The sequence below is a fragment of the Thalassophryne amazonica genome, chromosome 20 (assembly GCF_902500255.1).
Source record: "Thalassophryne amazonica chromosome 20, fThaAma1.1, whole genome shotgun sequence".
In the NCBI taxonomy this organism is placed as follows: domain Eukaryota; kingdom Metazoa; phylum Chordata; class Actinopteri; order Batrachoidiformes; family Batrachoididae; genus Thalassophryne; species Thalassophryne amazonica.
This window is the reverse complement of record NC_047122.1, coordinates 33736385-33762872: the sequence shown is the minus strand read 5'-3', so window position 1 is coordinate 33762872 and position 26488 is coordinate 33736385. Positions and strand designations below refer to the sequence as shown.

General features: G+C 39.7%; 1 protein-coding gene across 1 annotated transcript; it reads left to right on the top strand.

The window, feature by feature from the left end:
* Positions 1-848: 848 nt before the first annotated feature.
* On the top strand, positions 849-26084 carry LOC117501374 (histone-lysine N-methyltransferase EHMT2-like). Its single transcript, XM_034160236.1, is given in 31 exon segments — positions 849-929; positions 3399-3468; positions 3609-3770; positions 3900-3928; positions 3930-4151; positions 4324-4402; positions 4537-4616; positions 4724-4864; positions 6965-7085; positions 7200-7286; positions 7634-7695; positions 7698-7772; positions 7874-7930; positions 7932-7974; positions 7977-8017; positions 8919-9238; positions 9330-9563; positions 10056-10138; positions 10704-10810; positions 11064-11186; positions 11332-11433; positions 15579-15683; positions 17952-18106; positions 18422-18589; positions 21063-21207; positions 21288-21365; positions 22049-22164; positions 22481-22567; positions 22662-22740; positions 23946-24121; positions 25272-26084. Coding segments are annotated over 31 exon segments (3561 nt in total). The 5' UTR covers positions 849-896; the 3' UTR covers positions 25453-26084.
* The last annotated feature ends 404 nt before the right edge of the window (positions 26085-26488 follow it).

Sequence of the window (26488 nt, the reverse complement as noted above, 5' to 3'; positions counted from 1 at the left end):
TGACCCCTATGTAATTCTTCAATTGACCCCATGTTTTTTGTTTTTTTCCAAAAGAGTAATATCTAAGGTGTACTTTTGCCAAATTTGGTGCTTGTATCACCATTTGAAGGATTCCTCTGTAAATGTTCCACACAAAAACATGAACAAGAAAGGGATTGCTCATAATATGACCCCTTTAAATGCCTGAAAAATGTTAAACATAGTACATCATATTCGGCATTAGCTTCCCTTTTGATAGTAATGCTAAATGTTTTATACAAAAAACACGATATTAATTGAATTAATATATCAGTATTTTAACATCGATGAACTGAGTGATATTGAAAAGTCAGCTAATATATGCAGACTATTAAAAACACCTTTTCTTATTGGTTGGTGACATTGATTAAAGGCTGCTGAATTATCAGGTACTGTAAGACAAATCATTTCTTCTTGGCATTCGGCCTAGCTAACACACTTGTGTGAACGTTAGCCAGCGTTACCACTTAGCTTCTGATGCTAGTTAGCGCACTGACGTCTCGCCGTAATAACAACTTGGCAGACAAACAATGAAAAGCTGCCAGCAAAGTATGAGCAACCTACCCAGTTACTGCCTTAGCTTAAAAAATCAATTGAACGTTTGTTCACGCACTTACTCTCTTGCCAAACGGTGCCACCTCTGTTTACTTTTTGGCCTCTTGTTGAACGCGGCACATTTCCTGAACTGTGGCCTTTCGCGACTAAACTGACTTTGAATCTGTCTTCTTCGCGAGACGCGACGTTTTCTCTGCTGAACGTCGTTGCGCCAAGATACACGCGCTGACTTCTGATCAGCCTTCGCCGAATCAACAGACAAAGAAGGCGGGATCGGCTGGCGAAACGGCACGCACGTCGTACGTCAGCACGCTCTGAGAAACATGTCTGCATCTGAGAGCGAGACGACGACAAAGGTAAAACCAGTTGCGTGGTAATGCAGTTCATGTTTAACACTCGAACACGAATTACAGAGTACAGGAAAGGTATCATGCGACAACTGCGGTTCGTCGCGTTGCAAATTATTCCAATTTACCATGTCGTTGTAGGAGCTGCTAGCTCGCAGGATATGCTACAGTGCTAACAATGTTAGCTTATGTGAAGTTTTGTGTGAAAGGACTGCAGCAGTCATAATAATGGCGTGTTGTCGATTTTTATGAGTTGTATGACCACGCATTTATTGCCCTACGTCCATTACTGGTTGTTATATAGCGCTTTGTGGCCTATTTTTGTTTTAGGCTGCTGCTTTGGTTTGTGTTAAGATATGAATGATTTGATTGCTTGAAGGCGGCGCTGACGTAACAACAGAGAACACCGGCCATTGGCTGAAAAGTTTTATGGTATTTTGAAGTTAAAAAAAAATCGAAAGAAAAAGTTTGTCGGTTATTAATTTGGGGCCGGCAAAAAAATAAATAAATAAAATAAAAATAAAAAAATCGACTTTTTTCTAAAAAGTCATGCTTTTTTCATTTTTATTTATTTCGCGCTTCTAAATGAGACTATATAAATAATATGATTAGTTACAATCTTTATTGACATGTTAAAACATAAATCATAAAATGAAATGAAAATAAAATGAAATCATACCATTAGGTACTGATTTCATATTTTGATTTACTGATTTATTAAAAAAATTCTTCTTCTTTGTCTTTCAGCTGTTCCCATTATGGGTCACCACAGCAGATCAATCTGGGTCCCTCCTCTGCACATGTCCAAACCATCTCAAAATAATTTTTGATTATTTAAAAAAAAATAATGCCAGCCCTGTTATTAACCCTCTGGGGCAGACGCCGTTGTATATGACGGCTAAGACCAAGCTTTACTAAATTATAAATAACTTTTTAATGATATGATAGAAAGTTACTTTTTTTTTTGCGGAAAAGGTAACTCTGCAGACCTTTTGAGCACACCATCGGCCCATCTTTGTACTCCTCATAGAAGCGGTGTGAGGACGGTGCGTAATGTGAGTGTTCCACTCGGAAGTGTTCACCGTCACATGGGTTTTGCCAAAATCTAATCGTAGGGCAGATATACCTCACGTGAAAAGACCAAAAGATCTGGTTTTCAGGAGTGATATGTTACTAGTTGGCCTGTTTGAATAGCCCCCATGGGTGCTCCAATGAGTACATACTATTAGTACATACCAGTGTGCCCTGCGCCATTACGCACAGCGATCAGTGAAAGCAGGAGCAGATGGAGAGCCTTTGATGACAATCTCACATGCTTAAACAAAGAGTGTGTAACTATCAGGATTGCTCCACCAGTTTTGCATGTGAATGTTACTGGATAACTCTGTTGCTTTCTCTGCGTTATTTAAGCACTGTTACCATATCAATGGACAACAAAACGCATAGGCCATTTTGTATATATTGTTCAAAATGTGCATTTGTGTTTAATGTTTGATCCTTTGTGTTGTACAGTCTTTCACACAAGACCTCAAATTACCTTTATAAAGTGTCAAAACAGTTGTTTATTATAGTTTGGTTTGCTGTGTGTTTTGAATAAATGTGTGTGGAAAATTATTTTTTGCTTTATTTTTTCTTGCCTATTTTTGATTGTAAACCTTTATTACACTTATAAAACACAACAAAAACATATATATTCTGAAAGCACAGTTTGTTCTGAAAAAAGAGACATAAAACTTGATTGTGGGATGCAGGGAGAGCTGTTAACAGCAATAATAAAACATTTATGCCAGGCGAGTGAACTGTCCAAAAAATGCCCTCGGACCCCAGAGGGTTAATATGGATTTGTGAGACATAACAAATCTGTGAATTAGGGTCACCAGCCCTGTTCTGGAGTTCAAATTGTCCAGCATGTTTTCCATGTGTGCCTTTCCAAGCTCTTGATTGAGGAAGAGCTGGAAAACATGCAGGGGATGCACTGCGTGCACTGCATTACTTTCACAATTTTTGTTTTTATTTTACAGTTTCTAGCTCTACCCAACCATAGGCTTTTTTGTTGTTGTTTTTTTTTTTGTTTTTTTTTCCAAAATTGTCCTGACAAAACAAGTTAATCTCACATAAATATAAAACCAGTCAGTCCTCATATTCGATAAGCAAGAACAAATAAAAATAGATCATTTATAAATTACTTTAGATGATTGTTTATCAAAATAGTTTGGCAAGTTTCTGTTTTTGAACCAGTGATTTTATCTTTAGTTGTATTGTTTATCAGATTTGCATTAAAATATCTCAAGCATGTCCTGGTTCCAAGAGGTATTAGTGTGGTTGCAGTGGGGTTAAGACCAACATTAATTATATTATGTGATATCAAATAGAGTATCTTTTCATTCCTCATCCAACATAACATAATTTATTAAAACAAAAAGCATATTTTTATATGCTCTCACATTTTGCTGCTATGTGCTTTTTTATGTCTGTTAGGAGTCTGCTAAAGAAGATGTCTTAGAAATACAAGCAGCACAGATACCGGAGCCAGGTCAAGAAAAGAAAGGTATGAAAAATGGATTTCACTCTCACACCATTGACAGAGAGGCCGGATTTGGTAACATATAAAACTTTTTTTTACTGTGATATTCACTTAGGGTTACTACTTATTTTAAAAGTCTACTGAGAGCTCTTCCCCATTCCCAGATAACGGCTCCTGCACAGCTGGAGATGAGAAGACTGAACCCATGGGAGGTATTTCATCGTTGTTGTCATCACAACTACAGTTTGGGAAGGATAATTCCAAAGCGTTAGAGGAAGATGAAAAACAGTCCTCTGTTTCCTCTCCACCAAACAAATATGCTGCAGGTGAAGCTTGTATCTTTATCTCAGTTTTCACTAGTGTTGCTGACAGGTGTGTCTGGATGTGGAGGAACTTTATTGATCCTGAAGGTGAATAATACAAGTGGTAATTGCTTCTGCTTTTTTCCTTTGTAGGACATGCAGCAAAGTCACTTCCATCACTTTTCCTCTTCACTGTCCTCGTCTCCTTCTACTTCTTCAGCATTTTCCCCTGGCCGAGCAAAGATGAGTGTTTCTGGACCTAGCAGCAGTAAACCTGTCTTGCCACCTGCGCCTCTCTCTTCCTCATCCTCTTCTGCCACACCTTCCTCATCTCCATCTGTGTCTCCATCCCCACACAAGATACATCGAGCACGCAAGACTATGAACAGGCCACCCCTAACACAGGTGAGCTTCAATACGTCCTCAGCAATGTAAAATAAATTATCTAGCCATGTCTTGTGGTATTTGACATTATCTGTGTCAGGCTGACTAAATAAGCAACACATTTACCAACTACAGCACCATTTGAATTCTGTGATCAAATCTTCATTACTAATTGATTAATTTGGTTGCACAGATGGCCAATGTTGAGAGCCCAGTTGGACCTGTGATTATTTCAGGGTCCTCTTCCTGCCTTTCCACTGACACTGAAACAGGTTAGTTATTGTAATAACTCAATGTTTATGTGAAATCATCAAGGTTGCACTGTATTTATGTATGAATAGATGTTGAAGTTAAACCTCTCTTGGTCACACGTTTCATTGTTAAAAGGATGACATTTTCCCAACAGCTGCAAAAAGGAGAAGACTGGATTTGTCTGATAACACCCATGAGAAGTCTGAGAACATTCCCAACAGTGCTCAAACTGTGGTAAACAGAAATCACTATCTTTACTGGTACATAGTTACTTCACAAAAAAAAAAAAAAAAAAAAAAACAATATGGCTGCTTATTTTCTTGATTTCTCTTAAAAATCAGGAAGAAGCTTTGTTCCATAAAAGAGTGGAGTCTGTTACAAAGTCCTTACCAATGAAAAGTAGCAGCTGTGTGAGGAAATCTGAGGAGGGAGCAGAAGAGACAATTCAGCTTGACATTCAGTCAAGCCAAGACTCAAATAAGGTCTGTCCATTGAATGTGATCACTTACTCACAGTGGTGAACAAACATTATTCTGTATCGCAAGATTGAGCGGTTCTCTCTTGGGGTGGGAATGGGGTTACTTGAACAATCAGCAAATATTCAAATGGACCTCCTGTCTGTTTGGGATTTCCATTCCAGTTTACAAAGGAACAATTTGGTTGCCAGATTTAATAATCTCTAAATATTCGAGGGGGGGGGGGGGGGGTTCAGGCTAATGTGTCTAGTATGTAATCTGCTCACTAAGATGACAGTGTGAGAGCTCTGCTATAGCGCTTATATATGTGTTTGACTTTTACAGAAGAAAAATGTAATTCTTATTATTGCAATTACTTAATTTTTAATTGTTAATTTTATAGTCTGATGATGGTGAAAGAGAAGCAAGGCTGCATGCTAAAGATAGAGAGGAGTATCAAATTATGCAAGTGATTCTGTCATGAAGTGGGTGGGTGAGGGTGCACCAGCCGTATTCGGATTGCTTCGTTTGATCTTGGGAGGTGGGGTAATGTACTTATTACCAGAGTTTCTCTGTGATTTTTAGTCCTATCCGAATGCCTTGTCATGTTCATGGACTGCACACTCCCATGATAGTAAAGATCCCAAAGACTTAACCTTCTGTAAAACGATCTGTAGAATTACCTCAGGTTATACTAATCCCATGCAGATACATGGGTCAAATATTCTGTCTTTTCCTATGGAAGAGGATTTTTCCTGTGCTGTATCTCAAGTATAAAGGTGTTTAAAGGAAGGCAGCTTGTAAGAACAGAGATTGAGATTCACACTTCACACTTATGCCTGGTTCACATGGCAGGATTTTAAAATTATCTGCACATGAAGATAAAAAAAATCATAGATCTAACAGGTTTGGTCGTACAGTGTGTGGTGTTGAGCCACACGGTAAAGACAACACCACCACACAGATTTCACACACGAACATTCCCAGGTCAGACAGGAAATCTTGTGAAATCTCTCAAGATTAAACATGACTTCAGAGTAAACCGACGGAGATAGTTTGTGGACTATTTAAAACGGAGGGGGGAAAAACAATACAAAAAGAAAAGGCGTTCTTAAAGGAGTGGAGACAGCGCGACCCCCGGACTTTCTGGTAAGTCAGAACAGCTGTTTTTGATCTCTTATTTTCCGCTACGTGGTCCATCACCTTGCTTTCTGATTTTGCACATTCAGCAGGGCTGTGTGCTCATTTGTGGTCGGAGGACACCACGCACGCTGCGATATCGGGCCAAGACAATCCAACATGTTGAATATCACCGATTTTGTGGTCGGCACGCGCTGACTTCCTTCCAAGCAGATCAGGAGAGCACTCTTAACACACCATACACGGCAGGAATATCTGATAAGCTTATCTTTAGAGTCATCACGATTGTCGGGGGTCCTTAAGATTGTTGGAAGGGGAAGATCTGGTCCAATATTGGCCCTAATTATCTTGCCCGTGTGAACCAGGCTTTAGGCTGTATTACGTTGAATTTTTTGTATCAGTGGTGTTTCTCTCACACACACACACTCCCCCTTCCTGTACGGGTACCAAAGTGAGGTCCAGGAATCGCCATTGGGAGGGAGGACCACCCTTTCTGCTATACTTAGAAATAAACTGGTACTGCATTTAAACTCTAGATGTCTCTCTCAGTCAAGTTGTCACCTTGGATTTTGAAGAATCACTTTGAGATGAGCATTATTACAGCCTCTGGAAGCCTTTTCATTAAAAACTTGTGATGGTCGGCCTAATTGTCCTTATTTTCCAAAATGGTCCTCACTAAACAGATCCTCTACCCGTGCTGATCTTCACAAAGAAAGAAGTACAAACCTCACACCACATGCAGGATGTTAATTCTTTGCAATGACAATCCCATCATCATGTACATATGTTTGAGAAACAGTCTTTTGTCCAGAAGAGATAGATGTTCTCATTCCTGCTAGAACGCTGTTGCATATACAGCTACTGTAAATGCGTAATGCAAATGTTTGATTACAGAATTAAATTGTGGGCCTGTAGTGTTAGTGCTAAATCACAATTTGGCATGGATGTAGCATGTTTATGCTGACTGAGAGCATTTCTGCTTTACAGAGTTCACAGTCTGACACACAGAGTGGTGTCCAGATTAGAAATGAAAGTGATGATTCTTCATGGCTGCAATCAGATCAAGACAAAGACGGAAACACCACTGATGTGGTGGAGATACGGGGAGGTGAGCAACATCAATTTGTGCTGATACCATCTGCAATTAATTGCTTAATTTCCAGTTTTGTTTTTTCCTCATGGCCTTTGTTTATAATGTTCACTTTATATAAATTTTCTCCAGGAGTAAATCCTACTGAATACACAGAGGTTCCATTAGGTGCACTGGACATCGCTGCTGCTGACAGTCTGACGCTTTCTCCTAATCATGGTGGGTTTATTGGTTACAGCGGTGACTATAATGTGGATTGGCTGAAAAGTGTAATCTTATATGTTCTTCATTAATGCCAATCATGCAAAAAGCCACACTGTCCAAGAAAGATGTTCTGAGAGAATAAAAGTTCTGACTAAAAGACGATCTGTGAGAAAACTTCTGTTTCTGAATGACTTTAGTAACTGGCTGTGTGTAATCCACAGCAGTCCCTCTGCATTTATCTGGATATGTCAGCATTCACAGCTGGTGATCCTTTTACACAGTATTGTGATCACGTTGATTTAAAAGGATGACTGTCTTATAATGATTCATTAGTTTTATGAACAATTAACTATTCTGTGCAGACGACAGCGACGCAGGAGATACAGAGCGGATGGAGGAGCTTCCTCTGTGCAGCTGTAGGATGGAGAGGCCCCACGTGTTGACAACACCAATCACATTGTCAGCAGACAGTGCATGGCCACTGAGAGCATCAATGGAGAGGTTTTTTTTTTTTATTGGTTTAATTTGTGTTTGCAGGTGTACACAAAGGTGACATAAAACTTCACCTCCTCTTTTGTTCCTCTCTTGTTCTGCTTTTTCAGCTGAGGGCTTGCACCAGTCGGACTATTAAAGGGGAAACAATGCGGCCATCAAGTCGCAGTGGCCCTCATGGTTCTTTGCGATGCCCATCGCTCACACATGGTTAACACCACTGCTGCCCCGGTTGTGGATACTTTTGTCTCACGGTAAGGGAGTAGCAGTTTCTTGGCTTAGTTTTCCATGATTTTACTATGACTACATTTCTAAATAATAACACTGGTCAAAAAAATTCTTGCATGGACTTTGAGAACTGATTTAGGGTAATTTTGGGGTGCTGAATCACAATCTGAGCTCAGATTTCCTCTATCACATCACTTTTTTTTTTTTTTGCAATCTGCATGTTCTGTATTGATAGATTACGCAAAAGATGCTCATTCATGGATGAGTTTGATGCCAATAATTATCATGCACAAACGCAGCTCCAAAAGCATAGTTTTTAAACCAGCTCCACAAAATGTGAACAAGACGTAATATTGTTGATGGCACCAAACAGGTGTGCGAGACTGCAGCTTTTGCTTCAATGCTTGATATGAAAAATACGTATATGACAAATATCTCATAAACATGATGTGATTGGCAAAAACTAACACCAGATTCAGACTCAGCATCCCCAAATTACCCAGAATTCATTGGAAAACTCCATGCAAGGAAAATCTTGGTGACCAGTGTAGTACATTTTATTTTTAGGTGTCTTTCACAACTCTCAAGGTCACCTTACAACAGATAAACATAAACCTATTAAAATGAACAAATTACTACAATAATTAGTCCAGATAGATACAATTCAAATGACTAAAACAGTTTAAAATACATCACATATATGATGTAAAATAGTAGTGAGTGGGGAATGGTCTCATACAAGGTAATCTGATGAATAAGTTTTGAGCTGCGATTTGAAGGTGGGCAGAGATGTTACTGTATGGAGGCCTTGTGGGAGTGTATTCCAGAGCCGGGGAGCAGAACAGCTAAAAGATCTAAGTCCCGTGCCAGTAACATAGTTTGTTTCTTGCGCTCGTGCCATATCTGATCATCATCTTCTCCTTAAAGGGAACCTTTCTGGAGTGCTGCCCAGACCAGCGCATTGCTCACCGTTTCCACCGTGGCTGTGTGACAGTGCTGGCCGGCGGGCGCAACCGCGGAAACGGGGAGATGCTTTTTTGCCCACACTGTGGTGAGGATGCCTCAGAGGCTCAAGAGGTCACCATCCCCTCCTTCAGCTCAGCTATGCCCTCCTCAGCCACAGTTGTAACCATGTCAGCTTCCTCTACTACCACCCCATCTCTCCCACCACCCACCCCCACGGCACCGTCCTTCACAGCCTCCACAGGTGGAATGAAGGATGGGAAAATGCCTGAAAGACCCGTCAGGTAAAACTAGATTAAATAGGAAAAGATAGTGGTTGGTTTGACTTGAGCCAAGGAAAGAAGTTAATCCACATTTACCTCTTGCTTTAATCAGTGCGCGTATGCGTAGCCATGGGCTAGCAGCGCAGGAAGTGGAACAGCAGCAGCCACCGCAGATTGTAGTCTCAGCAGCCCCTGAGACATTAATACCCCCAGCAGAGGAGGGCGTGGACAGTGTGGGACCTTCCCTTTGCATGCCAAATGGAAAACCCATCAGCCCCAGTGCACTTCCACCTGGGCCCAGCAGGACTGCACTTCAGAAAGCCATTCTTTCACAGGACACTGAGAGGTTTGACTCTGAGTTAAGGTTTTACTCACCCCCAGTTCCATTCATCTTATTTATACAGTGACAAAATCAGAACTAATGTCCCTCCAAGGTGCTTTACACAAGCAAGGTTTACCCACCCCACGAGCAAGCACAATGGTGGCAGTAGTCAGGAAAAGCTCCCTCAGGCATTCTTTGATTAGGAAGAAACCGCAAGTAGACAAATCTCAGTGGGGTGACCATCAGCTTTGGGCAAACTAAGAAAACAACAGAATTGTCAGAACATGCAGTGATATAAATGTTACAGGTAAACAATCATGTAGAGACAATGTTCACAGTGACAGATGGCCTGAATGGACAGCCCAGAAGCAAGGTTGAGGTTATAGTAACTGAGAAAAAAAAATGTCCTTTTTGTTTTGATTTAGCTCTTCACTGCTATGTTGTATGGTATCAGTAGAAAAGAGAACTGCAGGGTTTTTCAGTTAACACTGGTTACTGGTGTTTGTACTTAACCAGGAGGAAGAAACTAAGGTTCCACCCCCGTCAGCTCTACCCTGCTGCCAAGCAAGGCGAGGTGCTGAGAGTCCTGCTTATGCTGAGTGAGTGTTTTTAGTGTGGGCGCTGCTACAAACACTGCACGCTGATTTAAATAAATAAAAAATTTAAAGGGCAAGCTTCTTTAATTGCATGTCTGCAACTCCAAATCAGAAACAGTTGGGATGAGATGGAAAATGCAAAACAACAACAAAAAACAACACCCCCATACTGTTCGACACTTTAAGACATGTTTGCAAGAAAATTGGGAACAAATAACACATAAAACACTCCACTTTTTGTCCTCAGTGTCAAAACATCTTTTAAGTAGTGTGAGAAGACATGGCAGCATTACAAAGTGTAAATGCTTTAGTGTCCCTTTTTTTATTTTGGAGTGTGTTGTAGGTCTTAAATGCAGTAATGGTTGCATATTAACAAATAAAATGAAGTTGACCAGAAAAACACAACATGGATATCTTGAGATGATACTGTCTATAATGAAATAAATAGAAGAATCACTTTTTTTTCTAAATCTTCATACCATCTCAACATTTTCTGGTTTGGGGTTGTAGATCCAAGGTCCATTGCTTTAAATTGTGCACTAACGTGGTGTGTGTCTGTGATTCCTAGTGGAAGGTATCGATCCAACATACCAGCCTGATTCTCAGAACAGACGCTCTGCATTACATGCTGCAGCACAAAGAGGTCTGTTGGAAGTCTGTTACATACTAGTACAGGTGAGAATTTTAGTGTAGTGTTGTTAATTTTTTTTTTTTTTACCCTTCTACCTTTGAGTTGGCTCAGTTTATTTATTTGTTAAAGCCTATTGAATAAGCATAAAGGAAGAAAGTCGAGTGAAAAGAATGCTATAGGAATATTTGAAAGCAACATTCCTCTTCTGAAATAGTTCCCCACACTTTATATTTTGAAAACTTTTTTTGTGGGTTTTGTGCGTGAGATTAAAGATTATTTTTGACTCTGTGCTGACAGGCTGGTGCTGAAGTTGATGCCAAAGACAAAGCTATGAGGACCCCTTTGTTGGAAGCAATCGTCAACAATCATGTGGAGGTGGCTCGTTACCTGGTCCAGAGTGGTGCATGTGTTTACCATGTTGTGAGTGTCTGTTCGTTTCTGAAAGTAACATAAATGTAAACTTACGGTTTTGTGGTTGTTACACATTCCAGTGTCTGAAGATATTTTTAAAGACTTAAACTTTTTAAATCTGCCTGTCTGAACAGCCTAAAATGATTTTTTTCAGGAGGAGGATGACTACACTGGCCTCCACCATGCAGCCAAGTTGGGCAACCTGGAAATTGTCAACATGCTACTGGAGACGGGGCAGGTTGAAGTAAATGCACAAGTAAATGAAGCGGTAGCTTGTTCCCTTTATAGGACCATATATATTCATGCCCATTGTTGTTGTTCATTTCAGTTTATTTCATATATACAGTGTCAAGTTACAACAGAGCTGTCCTAAGGTGGTGGTGTTGTGGGTTTTTTAAAAATATAATTTAAGTTTTATTAGTTTTTTGATAGGCACAGTACATAATAAACAGTCGCATGAAGTAAAATAACAGAAAACCAAAAAGGACACAGAATACAAATTTTTTTTGTCAGTATTAACTAAACAGAAAACCTTCTTGCATAAGTCCAACACTTATTCCATAATGAAGTCCCATCATCCACTTCTCCTTTCAGTCTGTTGAGCATACACTCATATGCTGCTGTTTCCACAATTGTGTCTAGCCATTCTTCCACATCCGGAGCCCTGGTTGTTTTCCAGTGTCTCAAGATGATCCTTAAAGCTGTAATTATACCAGTCATAATAACTGAAAAAGTAGACTTTGACCATTTTAACACTCAAGACTTATCCCTTAACAAGAAAAAAAAAACAAGATGTGGAATCAAAGGAATTCTAGTGCCATACCATCCATTTAGAATGTCCATCACTCAGAATAGTCCAATTTGAGTGCATTCCGAAATACAATGAAGAAAAGTTCCCGTTGTTATGTGGCATTTCCAGCATAAATGATCAGGCATCAGTTTCATTCTGTGTTACCTTACTGGTGTATGATAATACCTATGAAGTGTTTTATATTGAGTGAATTTGCCACATTCTGCTGAAATTGTCAACCATATCTCTTGTTCAATTTCCTCCCCAAAATCCTTCTCCCAGAACCTTTTCATGTTAATACAGTCAGTGCTCCTGAAACTACTGGTAGTTTTCTAAACCTGTGAGGCTGTGTGACACTCCTGTGGCAGACTCGGATACCCAAGACTGCTATTACTAGCAATTTTATAGCTGAAGATCACACAATTCCTTATCTGTAAATATCTCCAAAACTTGTTTTTGGATATGTACAATTTGTTTAAATTTATTCTTGGTCTTTTCTGCTCCCACAAAAAAAAAAAAAACTTCACTATGTATACCTTTGTGTTTTTTAATAAAATTATGTTTGATATTTTGATGGGTAGCATTATAGCTACATAGTTGAAATGGGGAGAAACTACCATTTTTATGATGTTAATTTTACCCCATAAAGTAAGTTTGATCATTTGTCATTTAAATGTGTTTTTATCTTTTCTAACAGGGGGCTAAAATTTAATTGAAATATCTCTTCAAAATCTTGGCTTAATTTGATTCCACAATACTTCATTCCTACTGAAGTCCTTTTGAAAATAAACCTCTCAACTATATTTCAAGAACAATTTTTTGAAATTGGCATGGCCTCTGATTTATTCAAGTTAATTGTATGACCTGATAGCTTTGAAAAAAAAATTATATTGTTTATTAAGTGCAGCAGAGAGGACACCAGATCAGTTACAGCCTTCAAGATATCATTCGCATAAAGCAGTAATTTGTGCTCCTTAGTATCCCCTTCAATCCCTTGAACATGTGGGGTATATGTAATGGCAATAGCTAGTACTTCCAAAAAAATATAAAAAGTAAAGGACTAAGTGTACAGCCCCGATGCTTTCCTCTAGTAAGACCAAAAAACTGTGAAATTATGGCATTCTTTATGTAACTTCCTCACCCATTTAATAAAGCCTGGCCCAAAACCAAATTATATCAAGGTAAAAACCAAAAATTCCAATTCCACCTTATCAAAGGCCTTTTCAGCATCTAGAGAAATAACAAAGGAACCTTCTTTGTTTGATTTAACCACATCAAATGCAGCAACATTGTTAAATGATTAGATGATTACCTGTTGTATTCTTAATGCTAAGACTTTTGTCAATATTTTGTAATCCAAATTGAGCAAGCTTATCAGTCTAACATTTGAGGGGTCAGTTGTGTCCTTATCTGCTTTGGATTGACATTATCCAGGTCTCATTAAAAGTGTGAGGCATCTCCCCTTTCATGAATATTTCTTGGTACACTTTACACATTATTGGGGCTATAATAGCCATGTATTCTTTGTAGTATTCAACTGGGAAACCATCATTAGCAGGTGAATTATCATTATTCATTAATGAGACTGCTTTCTTTACCTCCATCTCAGTTACTGGGGACTCCTCCATCTGTTTAGCTCGGCTTCCTCCATCTCTGACTAACCTCTCAGAAGTGTCCTCCGGTTGGGTTATTTGCCATTTGGCTTCATCTAGTCTTCGTGTAGCTTTCAGTGCAATTTAAGACCCATAATCTCATACCCATTATTGATGTTTGTTAGTTTTTTGTTTTTTTAAATGGTTGAAATAATACCATTGTATTTAACTCCACATTGCTCAAAATGTGCAAGTGCAGCCTTAACAGAAGGTGTGTGATCATTCAACAAAATGCATTATATCTGCCTTACTGAAGCTGGTTCACACTGATTACAAGTGTCAGTGTACAACCCCTGGCAAAAATTATGGAATCACCGGCCTCAGAGGTTGTTCATTCAGTTGTTTAATTTTGTAGAAAAAAAGCAGATCACAGACATGACACAAAACTAAAGTCATTTCAGATGGCAACTTTCTGGCTTTAAGAAACAGTATAAGAAATCAGGAAAAAAAAATTGTGGCAGTCAGTAACGGTTACGTTTTTAGACCAAGCAGAGGGAAAAAATATGGAATCATGAAAAACAAAAGAACGCTCCAACACATCACAGTATTTTGCTGCACCACCTCTGGCTTTTATAACAGCTTGCAGTCTCTGAGGCATGGACTTAATGAGTGACAAACAGTACTCTTCATCAATCTGGCTCCAACTTTCTCTGATTGCTGTTGCCAGATCAGCTTTGCAGGTTAGAGCCTTGTCATGGACCATTTTCTTCAACTTCCACCAAAGATTTTCAATTGGATTAAGATCCGGACTATTTGCAGGCCCTATTGACCCTATGTGTCTTTTTGCAAGGAATGTTTTCACAGTTTTTGCTCTATGGCAAGGTGCATTATCATCTTGAAAAATGATTTCATCATCCCCAAACATCCTTTCAATTGATGGGATAAGAAAAGTGTCCAAAATATCAACGTAAACTTGTGCATTTATTGATGATGCAATGACAGCCATCTCCCCAGTGCTTTTATCTGACATGCAGCCCCATATCATCAATGACTGTGGAAATTTACATGTTCTCTGCAGGCAGTCATCTTTATAAATCTCATTGGAACGGCACCAAACAAAAGTTCCAGCATCATCACCTTGCCCAATGCAGATTCATCACTGAATATGACTTTCATCCAGTCATCCACAGTCCACGATTGCTTTTTCTTAGCCCATTGTAACCTTGTTTTTCTGTTTAGGTGTTAATGATGGCTTTCGTTTAGCTTTTCTGTATGTAAATCCCATTTCCTTTAGGCGGTTTCTTACAGTTCGGTCACAGACGTTGACTCCAGTTTTCTCCCATTCGTTCCTCATTTATTTTGTTGTGCATTTTCGATTTTTGAGACATATTGCTTTAACTTTTCTGTCTTGACGCTTTGATGTCTTCCTTGGTCTACCAGTATGTTTGCCTTTAACAACCTTCCCATGTTGTTTGTATTTGGTCCATAGTTTAGACACAGCTGAACAACCAACCTCTTTTGCAACATTGCGTGATGATTTACCCTCTTTTAAGAGTTTGATAATCCTCTCCTTTGTTTCAATTGACATCTCTCGTGTTGGAGCCATGATTCATGTCAGTCCACTTGGTGCAACAGCTCTCCAAGGTGTGATCACTCCTTTTTAGATACAGACTAATGAGCAGATCTGATTTGATGCAGGTGTTAGTTTTGGGGATGAAAATTTACAGGGTGATTCCATAATTTATTCCTCAGAATTGAGTGAGTCCATATTTTTTTCCCTCTGCTTAGTCTAAAAAACTAACCGTTACTGACTGCCACAATTTTTTTTTCTTGATTTCTTATACTGTTTCTTAAAGCCAGAAAGTTGCCATTTGAAATGACTTTAGTTTTGTGTCATGTCTGTGATCTGCTTTTTTTCTACAAAATTAAACAACTGAATGAACATCCTCCGAGGCCGGTGATTCCATAATTATTGCCAGGGGTTGTAGTAATGATTGTCTATGGATTGTCCATGCCCAGGACAGTGGTGGCTGGACACCGATCATCTGGGCTGCAGAGCACAAACACGTTGAGGTGATCAAAGCACTGCTAAACAGAGGAGCTGATGTCACCATCACTGACAAGGTAAGTTAGATTTCATGCAGTTCCTTGGAATCCAACTTAAATCAAAAATATGACTCAATGCTAATGTAATCCAACATAGAAAATTGCACCAAAGGGATGCCAATGGGGGATGAGCTTTTCACTCCAGTTTAAGGGCTGATTACAAACTACTAAATTCTTGTTGCACAGCTGTAATCAATGTTTTACGCTTTCAGTGCCAGCTGGTTACTGCTGGGTTACCAAAGCAGTATGTTTTCATGCCCAAGAAGTGAACCACTAACCCCATCCTAGCTCTGCTAGTACTCATTAAACACAAGCTTGAATATCAACAGGGCTTCTATGTGACTTGTGTTGAACTTCACAAAGTACTTTATTCGGTTGATCAGGCTGCTTTTTGGAACATCCTGAGAATTGCCCAATAAGTTGTTGATTTTCATAGATGGCCTACACACCAGCACCATGAGTGCTGTCTAGAAGTGGACACTTGGCAGTGAATTTTGACATTTGTTGGGGATGTATTTTAGGCCTGATTACAATTGAACACAATCCAACTACTAGGTGCAGTGGGCAGCCACAGTCTGATGCCCGGGGACCAACTCAAGTTGTAGAGACGCTGCCTTAGTCAGGGGGCAGAGAAAAGGAGCAGACCCTAAATAAGCATTTGTTTGGTTGTGGGAGGAAATTGGAGTACCCGGAGGAAACCCACTCAGATACTGGGAGAACATGCAAACTCTGTACAGAAAGGCTGTGAAGCAATCTCATGGCCTTTTTGCCTTGAGGCATCAGTGCTAACCACTAAGTCATCATGTGAATATGTGACCTTTTGAGTTAATGTGTGCAGTGTTGAGAAATGTTGGTTTCTCAGAATGGAAAATATGGAGTACCACTCCCTTCTGGCTTAGGTTTAAAACTTCTCAATCACCTCTTGTATTGCCGCAGTGATGCTCATGTCACTGCGGCTGCAGCTGGACAACAGGCTGAGCTGGACAGCCGACATGGACGCTGTGTACAAGAAGGGGCAGAGCAGGATGTACTTTCCTAGAAGGCTGGCTTCTTTTAGTAGTGTCAGTCCGAACCTTCTGTACATGGTTTATCAGTCCATTGTGTCCAGTGTCCCTTTTTTATGGTGTTGTGTGTTGGGGGGGCAGTTCTAAGAAAAAAGACATTCTCCGGCTGAAATGGCTCATTAAGAAGGCAGGCTCTGGTTGGACTGGGTCTGGACTCTGTGGAGAAGGTGGTGGAGCACAGGATGCTCTCCAAGATCAGGGCGATCCTGTCCAATCAGAACCACCCACTGAACTCGGTCTTCTCTCACCAGAGAAGCACAGTGAGCAACAGATTCCTCTCAGTGAGGTGCTCCACTGGGAGACTGAAGAACTCGTTTGTCCCTTGCGCTATCAGGCTGTATAATGCAGCCACTTCAGACAGGAGCAGGAGATGTGAGCCGTAAATTCCGTAAATGTCCCATGTAGTCCTTAAACGCCTTCTGCTTTTTTACTTGATTATTTATTGTTATTTTTATATGCATTTTAATATGTGGGTTTTATCTGTGTGAATGGGAGTAACAGACCACCACATAATATCCTTCTGAATTAATAAACTGTCTGTCTGTCTGTCTCTCTCTCTCTCTCTCTCTCTCCCCCTTCCTTCCTTCCTTGAGCTTGGCCTATGAGGTTGAGAGATGTCTGAGGAGCTTGGGGAGCTGTAAGATTGGTGGATAGAGGTGTTTGGTGAAGCTGATATCGTTTCAGGAAAACCAAGCTCCAAGTCTTCAGGGTCCCTGTATTTCCTTTTATACTGTGTGGATGTCAGAATTTGACAATAACCGGCACCCAGTGTATGGAAAGCTTTGGTCTGACGTGTCTTCAGAGGATCCTTGGGTGCTGATGGTATGACTTTGTGTCAAATGAGAAGATACGTACAGAGACTCAGATGAGGCATACTACTTATGTCGTGGCAGACTGTCAGCTACAACTTTTTGGCCATGTGGTGCATTTGTCTGGGCATGATTAGAGCAGCTGAAGAGGTGAGGATGCACCAGTTGTTTGCTTGGGTGGCTGTTAATCAGGACCCTGGGCTCACACTGAGGTGGATGCGGCAGTGTGCAGAAACAGCACATGCTCTCTCATACCAGACCTTTCTTGGTTGTCAGTGTAGAGTTTGGGGTTCTGTTGATGTGGGTTTGCTTCGCTGTTGACTTGCGCTGCTCATGCTGAATACACCTTGGTTTTCCTTCTATTTATGATGCTGCTGTTGGAAACGAAATGTTCCGCCCACTTTTCTGTCCAGGAGCTGAACGTGTGCCTCCACTGGGCAGCGTATGCAGGAAGCGTGGACATAGCGGAGCTGGTTTTGAACGCGGGCTGTTCCCTAGCTTCAATGAATATTCATGGAGATACGCCGCTCCACATCGCTGCCAGAGAAGGCTTCTTGGAATGTGTTACGTGAGTCTTACAACCAGCAGCCAGGTTTTCTGTCCTCTGATTGGCCTTGGAGCTGCTGCACTGAATTATTGTAAATGTGCTTATGAAATAAAATGGAGAGATATTTTTTTTGGTAAGAGCACTTTCTTATATCCATTTTTTTTTTTTTTTTTTTTTTTGCACCAGCACGGTCATTATTTCCTCAGCCAGTATCCTTCGTCTGGCTTTCAGCAATTTAGATCGTAAATTGCCTGTGTTGTTGTACTAACATGCAGTGACTAAAACGTGCATTTGGGGTGGCTGTCACATTAATTTCTCTGTTGCTTCCTTCTCCAGGTTGTTCCTGTCCAGAGGTGCAGATATTGATATCATCAACAAAGAAGGAGACACACCCCTCAGCCTCGCACGGGTCGATTCTCCGGTTTGGGTTGCGCTTCAAATTAACAGGAAGCTGCGAAGAGGAATAACAAATCGCATGATTCGGACAGAAAGGATCATTTGCAGGTAGATGTCATTCCTCTTTAATAGACATATGTCAAGTTTTTTTTTTTCTACCCTTAAAAACAAGTGTTTAGGAGGTATAAAGGAAGCACCCTGTCCATCCTGTTTGTCCATTGTCTTTGAGGGGGCATAATTGGACTCTGGTGCAAAATTGATGTGTCCTGTAATATTTACATTTGTACAGAATGCAGGGATTAAAGGTCTCTGTCGCTACGACGGATTTCCATCAATTGGGCTGCCAAAAGGCCATATATTACAGGGCTCTACAGTAACGCTTGTCCGCTCGACATTGGCGAGTTAACGGTGCTGTCGGACTCGTGCTTCACATCCCTCACTTGCCCGACCTGAAGTTATTTTTCAGCTGCATTTAGAATGAAATCTGGTGAAAAATCTATGTATTTCAGTGATGTTCCTGCAGCAGCAGAAGTGTTTTTCTGATCAACTGTTTTAAGATAAATGAACCCGATTCTCTAATTGGGCACATTCTTCCTCACTCGTCTCTGCTTGATGTTGGAGTGAACAGAAACGCACACACACACAGCTCTCTCTCATTATTTAGGACCTATGCGTAACATCAAGTGGCGTGAAATATAAAAAAATAATGAAATATGACATTTGCATCGTATTTAACTTAAATTGCCATAAGTTGTGGCTCTTGATGTGGAAACAGCACCTCCGTGACCATACAAAACCATGAAACACAAAGTTTGCCAAAAGTCTGCGCAGTCAACGCAACAACTTCCAGCGATGTTTCTCGCAACAAAGAAGTCTATTGATGGTCAGTTGTTTGTAAAAATAGATTCTTTAAAAAAGTATTAGTTCCCACATTTTTTCTCATTGATTCTGGGTTTTTGCTGAAAGACTGATCATGTCATTTTCGTGTGTTGACTGTGCTTAAAAAGCCGGTCACCCACTCGCTTAATGCCACCTGAATTTACTGTGGGCAACCTGGAAACAAATTAAAATGACAATGAAACAGATAAATTCTGACCCAAGTGGTTCAGATGTCCTATTGGCTCAGTAATGTTTTAGTTCAATCTAAGCTGTTTCATTTTCTCTGATACATGATGAAACAGCACTGACGCAGTTTTAAAACTGATTTATTTTAGCTCATATCATCTAGAACCTCGTCTTGAATCTACGCAGCTATGAGTGACAAACTTATTATATTATTGAATATCATTTCAAATAAGTTTAATTGAATATTGTTAAGTCAGTTTACCATGCATAGCTGTGCAATTTCAAATTTTTGCATAATAGGGCAGTGCAGTCTTGCTTGAACCCTGTGTGATATCGCGGGATTTGACTGACATCTGCTCCCATTGCACAATATATATGCAACATAACTTCACATGGAAAAATGGTGTACTATTTTGTTTTCAGCTGCAATCACCGAAGCAGTTGTGAAAAGTGCAGGGGTTTTTTTTTTCAGTTTCCAGTGGAGAAGGGAAGACCAGGCAAATGGGAGAGGTCGTGTCAGTAAGTGTTAACCTATACAGCTAACCAGAGTAGCTACGTTCTGTCGCCTGCAAAACTGCCTTGACACGTTTGAGCTCCGGGTCATAAACAAACCGCAACACATGTCCACTTTCCACAGCGTCGTCACTTTTTCTTTGCATTTTCACTTTGTTTGCATGTAATTTGCCCAAAAACTCAGAAAAATTACCCTGTTTCTGTCCCTGGAAGTAGAGAAATTACATCATATGTGTTATATTTTACCCCTTTAGCGCCCGCCCTCAAACGAGACTACGCTGCCCAATTGTGTCCTCGTTGTGGCTTGACTTCTATGTTATGACTTCTGTGTTGTAATGGGAATGACTAAAAAAAAATTCTGCTACCACGACCCTCACTTTGTGAAATTATGTAAAATAAATATGGACTTTTTGTTCTAGTCATCAAAATTGCACTCAAAATGCACCATTTGCTACCTCATTTTCAAAGAATTTTCTCAGGGGTGGAAAGTATGAAGAGAAAATCTTAACTTTGTTTTGAATTTCTGTTCATCCTTTTTTGACCAATCAATCAATCAATCAACCAACCCCTTTCTTATATACCAAGAAAAAGAAATTCAGTTTGTATTTAATCTTTTGTATTTTAAAAGATTTCTGTTGATTGTAATTGTTTTCTTAGCTGTCTCCACCTTGTTTACCTTAAATTTTAGGAGGTGATCGCAAAAGGGTTTCTATAAAAAGGTAGATGGTGAACAGCTTATGATTTGGTTCTAAAAAAATTCAGTCAGATTATTTATACTTTTTGTTTTTATTATTATTTTAATCCCTGAAAACAGATTGATAGATTTCAGTGAAACTTCACAAAGTGGTAGTACATCATATGAAGATTTGTATGAAGGAAAATAATTCCAGTCTGATATCTTACATGTATTAACAGACCTGTTGGCCTCTTCAATAGATTTACCGGACATGTTTTCTTATTTCCTGCTGTTTTTTGACCTCTGTATTTCCTTTTTCTGATCCAGTGATATTGCACAGGGCTACGAAAATGTGCCCATTCCATGTGTGAATGCAGTGGATGATGAAGGCTGTCCTTCAGACTACAAATACATTTCAGAAAACTGTGAAACTTCAGCAATGAACATAGACCGCAACATTACACATTTACAGGTAAAGTGCAAGTCGGTCTCTGTTAGGGGGGCTCAGATGTTGTATCATCATATGCTTTCTTAAAAATGTCTTTCTTCTAGCACTGCAGCTGCACTGACGACTGCTCATCCAGTAACTGCCTCTGCGGGCAGCTCAGCATTCGCTGCTGGTATGACAAGGTATGGAAATGATTTTCAAGGCACATAATCATTATTCTATAAAAAAATATAATCAAAGATATATGTCATAAAAATATCCCATACATGCTCATTTAGGGTCTGCCCCAACAAAGGCATCTGGAATTAGTCCCCGGGCGCTGGACTGTGCCTGCCCACTGGTGTGTTAGTATTGTGTCTAAGTAACTAGGATGGATTAAATGCAGAGGACAAATTTCATTGTATGTACAGTACAATGACAAGAATGACCTTTCATTTAAATATGCTCAGGCATGTACCTTTGTCACCTTTACTGCATTGGTTGCTTGGATTCCATTTAATGGTGGCAGAATTTGCTCGGACAGCAAGCACAGTGGTGGAGTCATAAATCAGGTCAATTTTCAATAGGGATAAAATTTTCTGCTCCTCTTGAATGTAATACCCCCACCTTCAAAAAAAAAAAAAACTCGTTGCTGCAGCCCCAACGTCATGAAAAAAACAAACAAAAAAAAAAACACATTTTTTTTCCCAGGGTCACTCACATCACTGATCATCACAGTCTAAACTCTTGATTTAATAAAGTGATGCACATTTTGTAGTCAAGATAGATGTTTACCCTGCCAGCTCTGTGAGGTTCAAAATTCACTAATAACGGATTAATTCAGGTCTGAAATTAATGTCTATTTATTTTGCAATTTCTGTTCCAGGACCAACGTTTGCTGCAGGAGTTCAACAAAATTGAACCTCCACTTATATTTGAATGTAACATGGTGTGTTCCTGTCACAGAACATGCAAGAACAGGGTGGTGCAGGCTGGCATCAAGTAAGGAATTTAACAATCTAATGCTGGATGTTAATTTGTCTTTAAGGTGCACAGTTGTGTAGGTTTTGGTTTCATGCAACATGAAGATATTAGGGAATAGAATTAAAATAGGGTATATTTTTAGGCTTTAAGGGGAAATGGTGTCAGCAATACAGCTTGATTTTAAAATAAAATAAAGGTGGAGTTGTCACAGTATTAACAGTACTACAGTTTGTTTGTTTTTTTTTGGGGTTTTTTTTTTTTTGTTAAATGTATTTCATTTCTTTTCTAAGAGATGAGTGTCAGCGTGGCCTGTTTTTACATTGTCTTTGCTTAGAGTTCGTCTTCAGCTCTACAGGACAGAGAAGATGGGCTGGGGGGTGCGAGCTTTGCAGGACATTCCACAGGGAAGCTTCATCTGCGAGTAAGAAGGCTTGCTTCACTGAGCAAAAATAAATAAAAGTTACTTTAAAATGAAAATTTAGAGTTGAAAACTTAAGCATAACTGTTTTAAACAGGTATGTGGGGGAGCTGATCTCTGACGCTGAGGCAGACGTTAGAGAAGACGATTCCTATTTGTTTGACTTGGACAACAAGGTGAAACTCTCTTTTAAAATTAATTAATTTAAAAAATTCTGTTTTGTGAAAAGGACAAAAGTTTCTAATGGGAAAATGAGAGAATTTTGTCCTGTTCACTGTTTGACTGATTATAAACCAGTAGTATAATGAGCAATTAGTTTAACGGAACTTGCACATGCAGTGCCTTCACAACAGCTGATCTACACAATATTCTCCAAATTTTAAGCTAACAGTTCACATTTATGCAACAGTTTGCTAAGAAATCCGCTGAATGTAATCTAGTTTAGGCCCTAAAGAATATTATTTTGCAGATTTGTCCAAAAGTGTGGCATTTGGCACAGATATAGGGCCACGTCATGCTAAATTCATTTTTGGACGGCACCCGATTCTGTAATTATTGGAGCCACCATATTAGACAAATCCAAGATCGCCATTTGATTTTCTCATAACTTCACAACCAAGAATCATAGGATCATGATTGAGGGTTCTTTTTTGAATAGATTTTTGACCTCAGAGAATACAAATCTGTACTCTGTTTTGACATAAATGCATCTAAGTACACTGATTGAAAGGTTGAGAAGGTTGAAAACATATGTTATTCAAATTAAATCGATTTTAGGGAGCCATTAGGTGGGTATTGCACAGATATGTTTACAAGAATGTCTTTTGGCTCAGATAGAGAGTAGAAAATACTAAATTTATTTTTGGAGTGTGCCTAGTTAGCAGTCATTTGAGTGGCCACATTATAGAAATCCAATGAGGCTTAATCGTTTGGATAAAATAACTTGGGTTTTTCCGCTTTGAGAACCCTCAGTCATGATCCTGTGACTTTTGGTTGTGAAGTTATAAGAAAATCAAATGTCTTCTGGCGGTCATCATGGATTTGTCCAATATGGTGGCTCCAAAAATCATGGACTCTGATGCCCTCCAATAATGAATTTAGCATGACCGGCCTACAGCTATGTCAAATTTCATGCCTTTAGACAAATCTACACATCTACCCCTCTAATAACTCCCTAACTGCCAGGACTAAATCATACATCAGAACATAGCTGTGAATTATAAGAAGTGGGCATGTTCTAGATACAATAGCAACTTGAATTCACTAGAGACTTGAGTATTTTTATTCCTTTATCTTAATGAGTCAGAGTTATTGAGATGAGATGTATACAGAGTCATTAAGAAGTCTTGTAGCCATCTTTTCTCTTGTGCTTTCTGTGAAGGACGGGGAGGTGTACTGCATTGATGCACGGTACTATGGCAACATCAGCCGCTTCATTAACCACCTCTGTGATCCCAACCTGATCCCAGTGCGCGTGTTCATGCTGCACCAGGACCTGAGATTTCCCCGCATTGCCTTCTTCAGCTCCAGAGACATCCTCAGTGGACAAGAGCTCGGGTGAGAATGTTTATCATCACACTCTGAAAGCCTCTTTTCCCCTCCTCTACATCCTCTGTTCTCAGCTGATTCTATATTTTCATGCTAAACTCAATCACTCCTGACTTTCTCATCATCGCTGGTCTAATAATATTTTAAATATTTGTGGACAGCATGTGTAGAGCTGCCACAAACGACTATTTTGATAGTTGACTAGTCAGCGATTATTTTTGCGATTAGTCGGATCATATGTAAATTGCAGCTTATCGCATTTTATGGATATTGATACCATTACTGATTCCACTAATCAATCTGATTCCTTATCAGTTCCCTTATCGATACCTCCTCTGAATTTTCTGTGTGTTACAAGTCAAGTAGGCTTTACAGGTTTTCTAGGTCAACAACATTTTATTGAGTTTTAAAGTAAATAAATATGAAATTAGTCACTGGATCCTTAACTCTGGACATAAACTCTACATGGTGGATCCTTGATCTCTGGACACAGAAAAAAAATCTGTAGTTTTTGTCAAAACATTTCCTGTCAGACATTAACGTCATGGATGTCTCCCCATACTTCTGAGCTGAGCTCAGCTGGCTGTTGGAGTCTGCAGTTCTGCAGCCATACAGTCTTGGGCTGCTGCACATCAGCCAGGACTCTCATTTTGGAAGGAAAAAAACATTTTGATCGATTTACAGTTTGTTTGTATTACAGTGTTTGGAAAGAGATGTCATTTGATTTAAACGGCGATTCACTTTGAAAATTCCGAGTGGACTCTGTCTTTCTGACTTGACTCAGCGGCGCAGCGTTTTGAGCAACAGAACAGAGGACGATTCTCGTTTCTTTTTCACAACAAGACAGGAATCCCAGTTAGTCACTTTAATCTGCACAAAAGTGACTCACGATTGACATATTTTAATGGCTTTGAGAGAGAATAAGAAGCGGAGTTGCCATTTCTGAAGAGGAGTGAAGCAAAGATCCAACAAAGCAGCGGATCAAACCACTGCTTCATTGGTTCAAGGTTCAAAGCAAATGACTCGTCAACTACTAAATTAGTTGTCAACTGCTTTAATAGTCGACGTAGTCGTGACTAGGCATGGCAGCCCTAAATGTGCATTATTGTACTTTGAGGTTCCTACATAGAAGTTTAACTCTGCTCGTCTTTGTCATTAGGTTTGACTACGGAGATCGCTTTTGGGACATAAAAAGCAAGTACTTCACTTGTCAGTGTGGCTCGGAAAAATGCAAGCACTCGGCCGAGGCCATCGCGTTGGAGCAGAGCAGGCTGGCTCGAATGGAGGCCTGCGTGGAATCAGGAATTGACTGTGGGATGAGTACGGTGGGAAACTCTTAACACCCATGAGGCCTTTGCATCGACCACATCAGTCAATCATGCAGAGCATTGGAAGTGCACCTTTGTTCTAATCGTTCTATTTGGTGCTGTTTTTGTACTTGAAATTGTTTTGTTTTATTTGTTTTTGTAGGTCAACTTTGCCACTCCAGAGTTGTCATTTCATTTCCCTTACAGTCGAGGGCGCAGGCCTTAACATATTTTTAAACTGTGAGGAAGTGATGTATAAGGAAAATTACATGACTTTGTAATTAAACATGTTTACTGTGTAATACTTTATATTTCTGACTCCATATCAAGTTGTTTTTGCTTTTTGTCTTCTGTCAAGTAATTTTCAGTGCTGTGCCAAGAAGTACGCAGATGCAAAGTGTAATTCCTGATGGATTGTGTAGGGACAAAACAATGGTGGTTTGTTCTGATGATGGTATTATGTTTTTTTTTTTTTTTTTAACATTGTATGTGTTTTTAAAGTAATGTGGAATGAATAAGCTCACAAATTGATCTTTCATTGTTCTTTTTATATCAGTACTTAGTACAGGAAATTTAAAGTGTTTTCAGAAGATTTGACCACAGTGCACACGGAATAAACAGGAGTCTCACAATTTTACTGGCCATTAGACCTCTACTACACTCTGTGAAACATGGTTTTTGTGTCTACAAGCTGGACTTGCATCATGTCATACAGTGCACTCACAACACCCCATAATGACAACATGAAATGTTTTCTTAAAATTTTTACAAATTTATTAAAAATATAAAACTAAGAAAGCAGCAGCACAGTGGCTTAGGGGTTAGCACTGTTGCCTCACAGCAAGAAGGTCATGGGTTCGATGCCTACTTGTGGCCTTTCTGTGTTGAGTTTGCGTGGTCTCACCGTGTTTGCGTGGGTTCTCGCCGGGTTACTCCTACATCCAAAGACATGCAGGTTAGGTGGATTGGAAACTATAAATTGTCCGTAGGTGTGCATGCGGGTGTGAATGTGTTTGTTTGTCTATATGTGGCCCTGCAACAGACTGGCGTCCTGTCCAGGGTGTACCCC